General features: G+C 34.9%; 1 protein-coding gene across 4 annotated transcripts in view; it reads right to left on the bottom strand.

The window, feature by feature from the left end:
• The window catches only part of LOC140627314 (uncharacterized), a 290,030-nt gene that overhangs the window by 231,740 nt on the left and 42,124 nt on the right, over positions 1 to 16,166 (bottom strand). For all 4 annotated transcript variants that reach the window (XR_012026135.1, XM_072815491.1, XM_072815489.1 and 1 more), the window contains exon 4: positions 6,585 to 6,748. Coding sequence is in view for 3 of the 4 variants with exons in the window: in XM_072815491.1 (XP_072671592.1) it covers positions 6,585 to 6,748 (164 nt within the window). In the remaining variant the exon portion in view is untranslated. The remainder of the gene's footprint in view (positions 1 to 6,584; positions 6,749 to 16,166) is intronic.

The raw sequence follows: 16,166 nt of genomic DNA on the forward strand, positions 1-16,166 counted from the left end.
TGCTTCTGAATTGGCTTTCTGACATTGAATTGTAATCCAGATTTTGTAACTCTGTGGGAGAGAGGACTGTTTCTGATTCTTTCTTTTGAGGTCAGGTTTTCCTTCTAGTCATTTTGCTCAGTGCAGAGTGGCCCAAAACAAGTTGTATTGGGAAAAGGAGAAAAAGAGAGAGAGGGAAAGAAAAGAGAAAAAGAAAAAAGAAAAAAGTCAGAAAAAAAGGAAAAAAGAAGAAAAAGAGAAAGAAAATGAAAGAAAGGGGAAAAAAAGGGGTGGGGGAAGCAATCAAAAATAAAAAAAAAAACCACGGGGGAGTATCTTCTGATTCTGTGTAATTTAAGTCCCTTGACTTCCCCTGGAACTTGTCCGTCTAGCTGGTCTTCTGGGGGAGCGGCCTGTTGTGCTGATTTTCAGGTGTTAGCACTTGGGGGAGCTGCTCTGCCCCCTGCCTGGTGCAGGGCTCAGTGGGGGTTGTTTACCCCGTGAAGCCCCTGGAGGAACAACCCCAGTGGCTGAGGCAGCTCTGGAAACCTGGATTCAGCCCCAGCAGGAACTCCATAGCTTTCCGTCTGCAGGACCTGGAAGCTCCGGTGCAGGGCCGCTGATCTGCTCAGCTCCGGGCAGGAGCATCCTTGCTGTCCTGTGCCCTCCAGGCCTCTGCCTGTCCTGGGGGAGGCCAGATCTTGGGCTGTGTCCCGGCGCCCTGTGCTCCCGGTCTGCGCTTTAGGATTCGTGCTCCTTGCCGCGCAGCCACCTCTCTGCGGAGCCTCTGCCCGAGCCCCTCCGATCTCCTCCCAGGTCAATGTGTGCGCGCTGCAGCCCTTAGGGAGCTCGGTGCACTCTCCTGCGTGCGTCGCAGGTGTCTGTTAGTGTCCCAGGGAGCCTGAGGTCATCCCCACCCTACTGGGGTTCTGCTCTAACTCCCTGCGAGGCCTTTCCACCCGGGAAGATTGGTGAAGCTCTTGCTCCTCCAGGTCGGTGCTTTTCTGTCCTGAGGGCACTCGCCCTGGCCTTAGCCAGGCTCCTCGCGGGGCTCCTCCCCCTTGGATGCCTTTTGTTTCTTTATTTCTTTTTCCCCATCTTCCTACCTTGATAGAAGCACGAACTCTTCTCACTGTAGCGTTTCAGCTGTTCTCTCTTTAAATCTCAGGCCGCATTCGTAGATTTTCAGGATGATTTGAAGGTTATCTAGGTAATTTGGTGGGGACAGGTGATTTGGGGACCCTCCTCTTCTGCCATCTTGCCCCTCCCTCTCCCCATCCAATTTTTAAATGGTATTCTGTTCTGTAAGGAAAAACTACTTGACTTCTTGACATAATCAGTAGTCTCTAATATAAGTCTTCCATATAGAAACAAACTGGTCTTAGCCAAAAGAAACAACCTGCAGAAAAAGGAACTGTATAGGTAATATTATGACACTAAATTCATATCTTTCAATATTCAATCTGAACATGAATGGTTGAAATGATCCACTAAAAAGACACAGGGTATCAGACTGGATTAAAAAGCAAGACCCATTTATATGCAGTCTACAAGAGACTCATTTTAGACCTAAGGACACCATAAGACTGAATATGAGGGGGTGAAGAACCATTTACCATGCAAATGGTCCTCAAAAGAAAGCTGGGGTAGCAATCCTCATATTAGATAAATTAGATTTTAAAACAAAGACTGTAATAAGAGATGAAGAGGATCACTATATCATACTTAAAGTGTCTATTCAACAAGAAGAGCTAACAATTATAAATATTTATACCACTAATGTGGGACCATTCAATTTTATCAACCAATTAATAACCAAAGTTAAGAGACACATAGATAATAATACATTATCATAGGAGACTTCAACTTGGGCCTCTCAGCAAAGGACAGATCTTATAAGCAGAAGATCACCAAGGAAATAAGGCTTTGAATGACACACTGTGCCAACTGGATTTCACAGATATATACAGAACATTCCATCCTAATGTAACTGAATACACATTCTTCTCAAATGCACATGGAACTTTCTCCATAATAAACCATATACTGGGTCACAAATCAGGTCTCAACCAAAGCAAAAAGACTGGAAATATCCCCTGCATATTTTCAGACCACAATGCTATGAAACAAGAACTTAATCACACACACACACACACACACACACACACACACACACACACATAACCTCAATCACAAGAAGAAAGTTGGAGGGAACTCAAATACTTGGAGGTTAAAGAGCATCTGACTAAAAGATGAATGAGTCAAACAGGAAATTAGAGAAGAATTTAAATGATTCATTAAAACTAATGAAAATGGAAGCACAACTGTTCAAAATCTTTTGGAAACAGCAGAGGTGGTCCTAAGAGGGAAACAGATCTAATACAAGCTTCCCTCAAAAAAATTGGAAAAATCTCAAATACACAAGCTAATCTTACCCTTAAAGGAATTGGAGGAAGAACAGCAAATAAAGCTTAAACCAAGGAGCAGAAGAAAAATAATAAAGATTAGAGCAGAACTCAATGAAATAGAGACCAGAATAACTATGGACCAGATCAACAAAACGAGGATCTGGTTCTTTGAAAGAATTAATAAGATATATAAAAGGCACTCATATTGGCAAAGAAAAAGTCAAACTTTCCCTCTTCGCAGATGACATGATACTGTGCATGAAGAACCCAAAAGACTTCACCCCCAAATTGCTAGAACTCATAGAGTCATTTAGCAGTGTGGCAGGATACAAAATCAATGCCCAGAAATCAGCTGCATTTCTTTACACTAACAATGAGACTGAAGGAAGAGAAATTAAGGAGTCAATCCCATTTACAACGGCACCCAATAGCATAAGATACCTAGGAATAAACCTAACCAAAGAGTTAAAGGATCTGTATCCTAAAAACTACAAAACACTTCTGAAAGAAATTGAGGAAGACACAAAGAGATGGAAAAATATTCCATGTTTGTGAATTGGAAGAAATAATATTATGAAAAAGCCTACACTACCCAGAGCAATTTACACATTCAATGTAATCCCTTCCAAAATACCATGGACTTTTTTCACAGAGTTGGAACAAATAATCCTAAGATTTGTATGAAATCAGAAAAGACCCTGAATAGCCAGAGGAATGTTGAAAAAGAAAACCAAAGCTGGGGGCATCACAAAGCCTGACTTAATGCTGTATTACAAAGCTCAGATCATCAAGACAGTATAGTACTGGCACAAAAACACACACATAGATCAATGGAACAGAATAGAGAACCCAGATATGGACCATCAACCCTATGATCAAGTGATCTTCAACAAAGCAGAAAAAAAATATCCAATGGAAAAAAAAAAGACAGTCTCTTCAACAAATGGTGTTTGGAAAATTGGACAGCTACATGCAGAAGAATGAACCTGGACCATTCTCTTACACCAGACATAAAAATAAACTCAAAATGGTTGAAAGATCTAAATGTGAGACAAGAATCCATCAAAATCCTAGAGGAGAACACAGGCAACACCCTTTTTGAACTTGGCCACAGCGACTTCTTGCAAGATACATCTATAAAGGCAAGGGAAACAAAAGCAAAAATGAACTATTGGGACTTCATCAAGATAAAAAGCTTCTGCATAGCAAAGGAAACAGTCAACAAAACTAGAAGACCTCCTACATAATGGGAGAAGATATTTGCAAATGACATATCAGATAAAGGGCTAGTATGCAAGATCTATTCAGAACTTATGAAACTCAACATCCAAAAAAACAATCCAATCATGAAATGGGTAGAAGGCATGAACAGACGTTTCTCCAAAGAAGACCTACATATGGCCAACAAGCACATGAAAAAATGCCCCACATCACTTTGCATCAAGGAAATACAAATCAAAACCACAATGAGATACCACTTTACACCAGTGAAAATGGCTAAAATTAACAAGACAGGAAACAACGTGTGTTGAGGAGGATGTAGAGAAAGGAGAACCCTCTTACACTGTTGGTGGGAATGCAAGCTGGTACAGTCACTCTGGAAAACAGTGTGGAGGTTCCTCAAGAAGACAAAATAGCTACCCTATTACCCAGCAATTGCACTACTGGGTATTTACCCTAAAGATATAGATGGTAGTGAAATACAGGACACCTGTACCCCAATGTTCCTAGCAGCAATGTCCACAATAGCCAAACTGTTGAAGGAGCCAAGATGTCTTTTGACAGATGAATGCCTAAAGAAGTGGTATATATAATATACCATATATATATACATATAATATATAATATATATATACATATATATATACACACACACACACACAGACACACACACAATGGAATATTACTCAGTCATCAGAAAGGATGAATACCTACCATTTACATTGATATGAATGGAACTGGAGGGTATTATGCTGAATGAAATAAGTCAATTGGAGAAAGACAATTATCATATGATTTCACTCAGATGTGGAATATAAGACAGTGAAAGGGACCATAAGGATGGGAAAGATTAGACAGGAAAACAAACTATGGGACACCCCTAACCCTGGGAGACAAACAAAGGGTTGAAGAAGGGGAGGTAGGTAGGGGGTGGGGTAACTGGGTTATGGGTATTAAGGAATGCACAAGATGAGATGAGCTCTTGGTGTTGTATGTTGGCAAATTGAATGCAAATAAAATATTTAAAAATAAAATACATAATATATATATAGAAATAAACTGGTGTTTAAAACTAAACCCTTTTAGGACTAACACACTAAATTTGTTCAGGCAGTATGCAAGGATTCTCATGGTGTTTACCTGTTAGTCTCAACTGAATACCTGACTTAATAGGATTTAAAGCATAATCAAATACACATATTGTCATAGTCTTATAAAGACTATGATGGAAAAGATACACAGAGACTATTTTTTTCAGAGACTACTTTAAAAGGGAGTACACAGTGTTCCATTGTAAAAATGAGTGAGGACCTGAATAGACATTTTTCCAAAAAGATAGACAGATGAACAACAGACACATGAAAAAATGCTCAATATTACTAATGCAAATCACAGAAATGCAAAGCAACCCATCATGAGATATCACCTCACACCTGTCAAAATGGCTAAAATCCAAAAGACAAGAAATAAGTGTTGGTGAAGGTGTGGACAAAACGTAACTCTCATAGGCACGTTTGGGTGGCTGAGCAGTTGAGTGTCTGCCTTTGCCTCAGAGCGTGATCCTGGAGTCCCCAGGGGATTGAGTCCCACATTGGGCTCCCTGCTCGGAGCCTGTTTCTCTCTCTGTGTCTCTCATGAGTAAACAAATAAAATCTTTTTAAAAATACAAATTATAAAAAAAGGAACTCTCACAAATTGTAGGTGGGAATATATACATTGGTACAGCCGCTGTGGAAAACAATGTGGAGGTCCTCAAAAAATTAAAAATAGAAAAACCATATGATCCAACAATTCAACTAGTGGGTATTTACCCGATTAAAATGAAAACACTAATTCAAAGAGATATCCACAACTCTATGTTTACTGTAACATCATTTACAATAGCTAGAATGTGGAAGCAACCTGAGTGTCCACTAATTAATGAATGAATAAAGAAGTGGTATATAAATGCAATGGAATATTATGCAGCCACAAAAAATGATCAGGTCTTGTCATTTGCAACAACATGGATGGACTTAGAGCCTTTTATGCTGACTGAAAAAGGTCAGACTACATGGAAATAGTTTTAAGCCTGTCCAATGAAAATGTGGAAAATGAAACTCACTGGATACAATTAGGCATACAACATTGCTTGAATTACTCAAGTAACTGAAGGTCCTCAATCAGTATTTGTTGATAGATGGATTTGATCACAGCCCTGAAATAATGAAAACTCCAAGTTTTCTTCATCTTTGTTAAACAGTGCCAGGTTGTTCTTTGTATTTATTATTGAATTTTGGATTGACTTAGCTATTATATAAAGTGACAACTCTATTTTTAGGTGCAATGACACCTGTCTAGAATTTTGTGTCTTGCCTTGATAACCCCCTTACCATTCTTCATTTTGATCCTCAGAAGATATAGCTGTCCTCTTAATCCTTTGATTTCATAAAAATGTGTGAGTTTATTTCCTAGAACCTCCATATATAACTTTCAATTCTGGGAAGCAGAATATTCTTGATTCTCCCAGGAATGATGGAACATATTATCATCAAGGCAGAACAAGAAACAGCAACCACTTCAGACAGTGTCATGATTTAAATATAGGATTAAGAAGGGCCCACAGAATTTTTGAGCTGATGGGTAGCCCAGGTGGCTCAGCAGTTTAGCACTGCCTTCAGCCCAGGGCATGATCCTGGAGACCTGGGATCAAGTCTCACGTCAGGCTCCCTGCATGGAGCCTGCTTCTCCTTCTGCCTGTGTCTCTGCCTCTCTTTCTCTCTGTGTCTCTCATGAATAAATAAATAAAATCTTTTATTAAAAAAAGAATTTTTGAGCTGAGTAATGAGAGACCATATCAGTCATAATTAATTCTGAACTGTAAAGGCAAAAAACTGCAATTCACTGTAGAGCATGTATCAGACAGAAGCACACTCTTTTATATATTTATCTTTGTTAATTAGAAAGAAAGGCAATACAGGACAGTGCTACACTTACCTTTTTACAAATATTAGCAACTGCTTTTAATATGATGTCCTGGTGGTCAGTTTGGATTATGCCAAGTTCTTTAAGTTTTTGCCGGGTGATGTTAAGTAGCTTCTCCCCATTGATTTCTGCTCTTTCAAAGATTTCTCCATATGCCAGAAAACTATCATCCAATCCTGAAAGAGACAAAAGAAGTAAAGGAGATTTCAAGGAAAATGGAGACTCTACTTCCTTGTAAAGATAACTATACAATTTTACCAGTATAGAATTACTTGTGGCTTTTTGTCATCAATGAACTATTTTTTTATTCCAACAGTCCATCTTAAATTCGGCATCTTTAGTTATAAAGTCTTATGAAGGACAAATTTTTGTACATCCTTACAGAAATGATTAAGTACAATTTTTTTAAAGATTATTTATTTGTTTATTTATTCATGAGAGACAGAGAGAGAGAGAGAGAGAGAGAGAGAGAGAGAGAGGGGCAGAGACACAGACAGAGGGAGAAGCAGGCTCCATGCAGGGAGCCTGATGTGGGACTTGATCCCCAGACTCGAGGATCATGCCCTGGGCTGAAGGCCACACTAAACCACTGAGCCACCCGGGCTGCCCTGCAAAATTTAATTTATAAAAGAGACACTTAAATATAGCTACAGTCAGAGATTATAACTGAAAGTATATTTATAATCTATTGTGATAATATTTAAATTAGACTTAATTGAACTGATATAAAATGTGTTTTTTGATTTGTGACTGCTTTAACATTTAGAATTTTATCAATTAAGAATATATATAGCTAATATATATAAACTATTTTGGGTGGGTACAATCTCTTGGGTAAATTGCTTCATAATTATAATTAAAACAGGAAAAAAATCCCAAATTATTCAGATATATATTTTAGCAAATTAGTTCATCCATATCTTTAGCTCCATTTAGAAAGAAGTAATGAGACGATCCAAGAGTAACGCAATGTATTACACGATGGAGAAAAATGAACATAATCTGTTATAATGGAAGGCTGAGCTATGAATAACTAAATGCATCAAAAGACTAAATAAATTATGAAATTATCATTCTCCTTTGGTTATACATAATAAGAGTAGGAGTACAGAGGACATGATCAAAACTTAACATAATTTATTTGAAATTTGATGTTGAACTTCCCTGTGAAAGTAAGTGTGGCTAATATCCTGGGAACTAAGGATATAAACTGATTAATACAAATCCCATTACTTTTCTTTTATAAAAATAATGAATTCAGAAGAGCGTTTAAGTTCATAATATCTTTAGATAATTTGCTAATTAGATAATATAATAATATTTCATGAAGAATATTTAAACTACTTTTAAAACTTGGCAAGTACTTTGTAAGTATATACTTAATTTTATTCATATGGTAATTAAATAATATTTACATTCTTACCTATTTATTAAAAACAAGGCCTATCAATGACTCTATTAAGTTTACTTTGTTTCATTCTTATTTATTTATTTATTTTTAAATTTGAGTATAATTGACACACAATGTTACTTTAGTTTCAGTTGTACAACCTAATGATTTGATTTGACAAGTTTTTTTTTATTTTATTTTTTAAAAGATTTATTTATTTATTTATGAGAGAGAGAGAGAGAGAGAGGCAGAGACACAGGCAGAGGGAGAAGCAGGCTCCATGCCGAGAGCCCGACATGGGACTCGATTCCGGGACTCCAGGATCGTGCCCTGGGCCAAAGGCAGGCACTAAACCGCTGAGCCACCCAGGGATCCCCTTGACAAGTTTATATATATATATATATTTTTTTTTTTTTAAGTTTATATGTTATGCTATGCTCACCACAAGCATAGGTACCATCTGTCTCATTACATCACTATTACAGTATCATTGACCATATTCCATATAGTCTATTTTTTTATTCCCTTGACTTACTCATTCCATACCTGGAGGCCTATATCTCCCTCTCCTCTTCACCCATTTTATCCAACTCCTCCATACCCCTTACCTCTGGAAACCATCAGTTTTTTTTCTATATTTATAGTTCTAATTCTGTTATTTGTTTCTTTACTCATTTTTTTAGATTCCACTCATGGAATCATATGGTATTTGTCTTCCTCAGTCTGACTTATTTCACTTAGCATAATACCCTATAGGCCCATCCATGTTGTCTTAAACAGCATCATCTCATTTTGTTATGTTTGTGTAATATTCCATTTTATTTATATAATATATATATATACACACACATATATATAAAACCTTTTTCTTATTCATTCCTCTTATACAACATTATATATATATAATGTACCACATATATGTAATACATAATATACTCATATATATAAATATATATATATTATATTATATTATATTATATTATATTTTTCCCTACTACATTTTCCTATCCATTCATCTTTTGATGGACACTTAAGTGGCTTTCATGTTTTAGCTATTATAAATAATGTTGCAATAAACATAGGGGTGCATGTAACTTTTTGAATTAGTGTTTTCATTTTCCCTGGGTAAATATCCAATAGTGGAATTATTGGATTATATAGAATTTCTATTTTTAGTTTTTTGAGGACCTTTCATATTATTTTCCACAGTGGCTGGACCAATTTATATTCCCACCAAAAGAGCACAAGAGTTCCTTTTTCTCCACATCTTCACCAATATTTGGTGCTTTTTATCTTCTTGATTTTAGCGATTGTGACAGGTATGAGGTGGTATCTCCTTGTGGCTTTTACTTGGATTTCTGTGATTAGTGATGTTGAGCATCTTTTCATGTGTGTGTGTTCGCCATCTGTATATCTTCATTGGAAAAGTAACTATTCAGGCATTCTGTTTATTTTTTATTTTTAAATTTTTTTCTGCCCCTTTTTTAACCAGATTGTTTTTCTGGTGCTTGTTAGTTTAATTCTTATTGCAATCTGCCCTTTAAAGGTATAAAACTATTTTTTTTATTTTAAATTACTCATAAAGTAGTAAAATTTCTCACTGCATTTAAAAATTTTAAAGTAAAGCCACCTTGAATAACCCAATTTCTATCAGCTTATTTATTCAGATTTCCCATTTCTGTTCCTTAGAGCTTTATAATAGAGAATACTTCTCTGCTCCACACTATAACTAGCAATATTATTAAAAGAGTTACAAAGTACCCACCTAAACTTGGGTATATTTCTGTCAGCTTATTTTTCAAGTTTATTATTTCCTTTAAGTATTGATTTATGAGAGTACATATATGAGTGGCTAAAAGTAAATAGAAAATATCAAGAGGAGAGACTGCCTTTTTCCCATTGGATATTCTTTCCTACTTTGCTGAAAATGAATTGACATAAGTGTGGGTTCATTTCTGGGTTTTCTATTCTGTTCCATTGATCTATGTGTCTATTTTTGTGCCAGTATCATACTGTTTTGATCACCACAGTTTTGTGAATACAACATGAATTCTGGAATTGTGATTCCTCCAGCTTTGCTTTTCTTTTTCAAAGTTTCTTTGGCTATTTGGGGAAGCTGTGTAACTATGTCAAAATAAGCTAAATTTCCCAAGATTTCCTATTAACTTATAGAAGACCTTACAGTAGTTGTTATATTTATTAAATATGATTAACTTTATAAACTTTATTAAATATGATTAACTTTATAAACCTATTAACTTATAGAAGACCTTACAGTAGTTGTTATATTTATTAAATATGATTAAAAACAGATTTGTATTAGTCAGTTTTTATGCTAGGAATTGGCTAGGAGAAAATTATATATAGTTTTGTCCAACAGAATGAGATATATATTCTTATGAATAATGCTCATATATACTTGACACTTGACTCAGTAAATATATTTAAATGTTGAATGGCTGATCAGAAAGGATTTTATATTTTCTTTACTCTTCATGAGTTTCTGGCAAATGAATAATAGTGCCTTGAATATTTCACACACCCAGGGGAGACATTCTGTTTTATGAACTGCAACAGATACTTGCACTAAAATTTAATATACTGTCAACAAGATTGTAGGAATAAATTAAAGAATTGTGATGTATACAAATTTAATAAAACAACTTAGTCTCTATAGACGATTGAGTATCTGATATAGTAAATGTCAGTTATTTGAGTTAGGTTACTTTGCCTTTGTTTTTATAAACTCTTTTTTTAAAACTTCCTTAGAAAGTAATATGGACCAGATAATAAATATGGACCTGAAACCAGTTCCATCACTTCACCAAACAAGAGCCTGCATCCTTTGATTATGGGATTTTGGATGGAATCCATACATATCATTTTGCTTTCATTTAAACATTTGTCTTTTAAGCCATTAATGGAATAATTAACAGGTTGGCCTGATTAACATATATTAGGTTATAAGCATGAAAAGCCTGCTAATCAGAGACATGTATATTTCTTTAAGGACTCATGAAGACTGAAGAAGCTCAATGTTATGATGCAAAAAATCCATGGCAAATATCCAAGAAGACATTTAGTAAGCCCAAGAATTGATGAAGATTCCATAATCAGCATGCCCCTTCAAAGTGATACCATCAATAAAAGACAGAAATCTCATCCTCAATATCTGGCACCCAGTCTTCCAGGTTTGTAAAACCATATGTATTTTGATAGACTTCCACACATTCATAGTGATGATGTTCAAATTACTGCCAAAGATAAATTTTAAAATTGAAAATTCAGCTATAAATCTGAAAATCTGACTTTCAAATTGATTTATGTGGCATATACATTCAAACTTACCCAGGTTTTATTTTTATCCCTGTCACTTTGTCCCATTAGAGCTTATATTAACAATATTGATTTACACGTTTGAATCACAGTATTATTCTTAAACATTGTGTATATGTATAAATATGTGCATGCATGTGCTTATGTAAATTTTAAATTTATTTTCCCATATATATCAGTAATTCATATAGTCATGACCCCATTGTATATGTACAGGGATTGACACAAGCCACCAAGATTAGCCTGTGTATTTTGTTTATAAATAAAAATGATTGGAGTTTTTTTCTTAGTTTAAGAAGCTGCAAGATCCACTGTAATAATAATAATTAACATTCAACATTGTTTTAAGCATTTTTTATATATTAACTCAATTCTTGCAAAAACTCTATGACATAGGAACTACTATTATTCCCACATTACAGATGTAAAAACTGACTTAAGAGAGGTAAGTCACTTACTGAAGAACACACAGCTAGTAAGTGGCTGAGTCAGAATTTAAATCTAAGAAGTTTAACTACATATCTCATGCTCTTGGTCACTATGCTATACTACTTGTCATAGTAAATGAATGGCTTAAGACTGGAAATGGCTTCTATGACACCCATAAAATATGTGAGACAGCTGACCACAACTCAAAATAATCTAAGTGCAGCCAGCTATCCACATCAGTGAATTCTTGAAAAGATCATAATCCATACGTACAGCTCACCGTTCCTTAATCTCAACCATATATTTTCTCAGAAAATATTTAATAAATGTTCTCCATGTGCAAAATAATTGTTAGAAACTGTGGGAGACAGGAAGAAACACAACACAATTGCTACATTTAAATAGCTTACAGTTTTGTTTTATGCAACTGAAGAAAAACACACAACAAATGTTAGTGTCATGTACCTCACGCTAAAAGAAATATGCCCCAAGAGTTAAGTGAATGAGAAATAGTATAGGCATTAGTTAAGCAAAAAGATAAGAGATTAGAATAAATTTGAATGATGGGGCAATATATTCACATACATATATCCTGCACAATGTAACTGCTATCTAGTATTTCTCAACACTATATGCAGCATGTAATTCAGTTTCATCAATCAATGCTTTATGTTCCTAAAATCCACCATATTGTATATAGGTCAATACAATAGGCTATTTTTAATCTAATTTGGTTTCTTATTTGTATGTGCTATGACTTTATCTAGAAGGCAACAATAAAATACTGAAAAGAACTCAGGAAAAAAAATCTATGTATTGCTGAGTAGTATTAGTCAGAAATTGGCTAATTACATTATTTAAACCAATACTACAACTGAAAATTAAAGAGATGCTTCTGTAGCCAAAACTATTTAAAATTTTCTGAAACTCATCAATTAAGAAAATTTCATCTATCTTATATAGATATCAATTCCTATTTTATAAGGAATTGATATATACTTGAAAGGAAAAAGAGGCCAAAAGGACATCAAATGCATTTTAAAACTTTTCATTTACTGAATTTCAAGCAACAGAAGATTAACGCATCTTAACTGAGAGCTTTTTCACATTAGCAAGTCATAAAAACCATATGTAATGGAGCCTAGACATACTAGGATGAGTAAGCTACAAAATTAGATTCCAAAGAGAGCCAGGAATTTCAAATGCACAATACAAACCTGGCACCAACAGAAAACTATCACGTTGATTTGATGTTATATAACAATAGTCAAACATAAGAACGATGCTAGATAGATCCAACAGAACTCAACTTAAAATACAGTAAGAAAATTGTAGTAATAAACTGCCTTGAAAAGAATGGTAAAAAAATTATAAAGCTAAATGAGCAAGCAATGGGAAAACTAGCTATAGGTCCTTCATAGGACTTTTTCCTTTCCTCCCTTTCTTTTTCTTCCTTTCCTTTCCTTTCCTTTCCTTTCCTTTCCTTTCCTTTCCTTTCCTTTCCTTTCCTTTCCTTTTTTTTTTAGAGAGTGAGAGAGAGTGGGGAAAGGGAGAGACAATCTTTTAGAGAAACTTATAGACAATCATTAAACAGCACTTCAGAAGGCTGCAAAGATGGCAGAGTAAGAGGACCCTGAGCTCATCTCATCCAACCAATACAACTAGATAACACTCACATTAGTGTAAATAATCTAGAGAAATGAACTGAAAACTGGCAGAACAAACTCCACAATTAAAGAGAGAAAAGATATTCTTCTTTGTTTTTTTTTTTTTTTTTTTGCTTCTTATTTTTACTACTTTGTTTTAAAATTTGATTTTCACTTTAATGGTCCTTTTGTTTTATTTTGTTGTGTTCTTCTTTTTATTTTCTGGTCTCAGACCTCTTCGGAATCATCTAGGGTGTATGTTACCTTAGGTTGTGGTTGATATATTTGACTCAGCCTGCTCATACAGCCAATCTGCACTGGATAAAATGACTAGAAGGAAGAACTCACCACAAAAGAAAGAACCGGAAACAGTACTCTCTGCCACAAAGGTACAGAATTTGGATTTAATACAATGTCAAAAATACAATTCAGAAGTACAATTATAAAGCTACCGGTGACTCTGGAGAAAAGTATAAAGGACTCTAGAGACTTTGTTAGTACAGAATTGAGATCTAATCCAGCCAAAATTAAAAACAGATTAAATGAGATGCAATCCAAACTGGATGCTTTAACTGCTAGGCTTCATGAGGCAAAAGAGAGAGTGAGTGACAAAGAAGACAAGTTGATGGAAAGGAAGGAAGATAAGGAAAAAAGAGAAAAACAAGAGCCCATGAGGAAAGGCTTAGGGAAATAAATGATAGCTTGAGAAGGAAGAATATATGTCTAATTGGGATTCCAGAAGAGGCTAAGAGAGAGAGAAGACAACAAATTATATTTGAACAAATCATAGCTGAGAACTTCCCATATCTGGGGAAGGAAACAGGCATTCATATCCAACAGATAGATAGGACCTCCCAAAAAAAATCAATAAAAACCATTCAACACCTCGACATTTAATAGTGAAACTATGCCACCTATGGGACCCCACACAGTGCCCACATTCACTACTTAACTAGCTTACACCAATGGTAAAAAGAAGCAATAAAGAATTTTAAAACCAGCAAGAAAAAAAAGGACACATACAAAGGAAATCACATAAATCTATTAGTGAACTTTTTAGCAGAAACATTGCAAGCCAGAATAAAGTGACTTGACATATTCAAAATGCTGAAGGGAAAGTATCTGCAGCCAAGAATACTCTATCTCATGAAGCTATCATTCAGAATAAAAGGAGAGATAGATTTTTTCAGACAAACAAAAGCTAAAGGAGTTCATCAAAATTAAACCACCCATACAAGAGATGTTAAAGGGGACTCTGAATGGAAAGGAAATGCCATAGGTAAAAGTATGAAAAGTAGGAAATACCAAAGCAGTAAAAATGAGTATACCTATAAAAGTATTCAAGGGATTCGCAAAATTAAAGGCTGTAAAATATAGCACCATATACCTAAAACATGGAAGGAGGGGAGAAGAGTAAAAAATGAGTTTAAACATAAGCAACCATCAACTTAATACAGACTATTATATACAGAAGATGGTATATACAAACCTAATGAGAAACACAAATCAGAAAACAGTAATTGATATGTGAAAACTAAAACAAAGAACCCAAGTATATCACTAAACAAAGCCAGTAAGCCATGAAAAAGAACTAAAGAAAAGATCAGAGGAAAGCCACAAAACAACCACAAAACAAGCAACAAAATGGCAATAAATACATATTTATCGGGCAGCCCTGGTGACTCAGTGGTTTAGCGCCGTCTTCAGCCCAGGGCCTGATCCTGGAGACCCAGGTTCAAGACCCACCTCGGGCTCCCTGCATGGAGCCTGCTTTTCCCTTTGCCTGTGTCTCTGCCTCTATCTCTCTCTTTCTCTCAGGAATAAATAAATAAAATATTTTTTTAAAAGTACACATCTATCAATAAATACTTTGAATGTAAATGGATTTAATTCTCCAACCAAAAGCATAGGGTGACAGAATAGGTACAAAAAAAATAAGACCCATCTAAATACTGCCTACAAGATATTGTTTTCAGACCTAAAGACGCCTGAAGATTTAAAATGACAGGATGGAGAAATATTTATTACGCAAATAGATGTCAAAAGAAAGCCAGGGTAGCAATAAATACATTTCATAAAATAGACTTTAAAACAAGGACTATAACAAGCAAAAAAGGACAATATATTAATAAAGGAGACAATCCAACAAGAAGATACAATTATAAATATTTATGCACTCCCAATGGGAACAACTAAATACATAAAACAGTTAAAAACAAACATAAAGGAACTAATCAATAATAATACAATAATACTGGAGGATATTAACACCCCACTTACATCAACGGACACATCATTCAAACAGAAAATCAACAAGGAAATAATGGCTTTGAATGACACACTGAACCAAATGGATTTAACAGATATATTTAGAACACTCCATCCTAAAACAGCAGAATACATTCTTTTCAACTGCACACAGAACATTCTTCAGAATAAATCACATATTAGGCCACAAAATAAGTCTAAACAAATTTTAAAATATTGAAATCATTCCACACATTTTTTCTTAAAATAAAGTTATGAAACTGGAAATCAACCACAAGAAAAAATCTAGAAACAGTACAAGTATGTGGAGGTTAAATAACATGCTACTGAACAATGAAAGGAGTCAACCAAGAAATCAAAGAAGAAATAAAAAAGTACATAGAGAAAAATGAAAATGAAAACACAATGGTACAAAATTTGCAGGATACAGCAAAAATGGTTCTAATAGGAAAGCTTATAGGAAAGCTTATAGCAATGTCTCAAGAAACAAGAAAAATTTCAAATAAATAACCTAACCTTACACCT

Source organism: Canis lupus, chromosome X, assembly GCF_048164855.1.
Source record: "Canis lupus baileyi chromosome X, mCanLup2.hap1, whole genome shotgun sequence".
Classification (NCBI taxonomy): domain Eukaryota; kingdom Metazoa; phylum Chordata; class Mammalia; order Carnivora; family Canidae; genus Canis; species Canis lupus.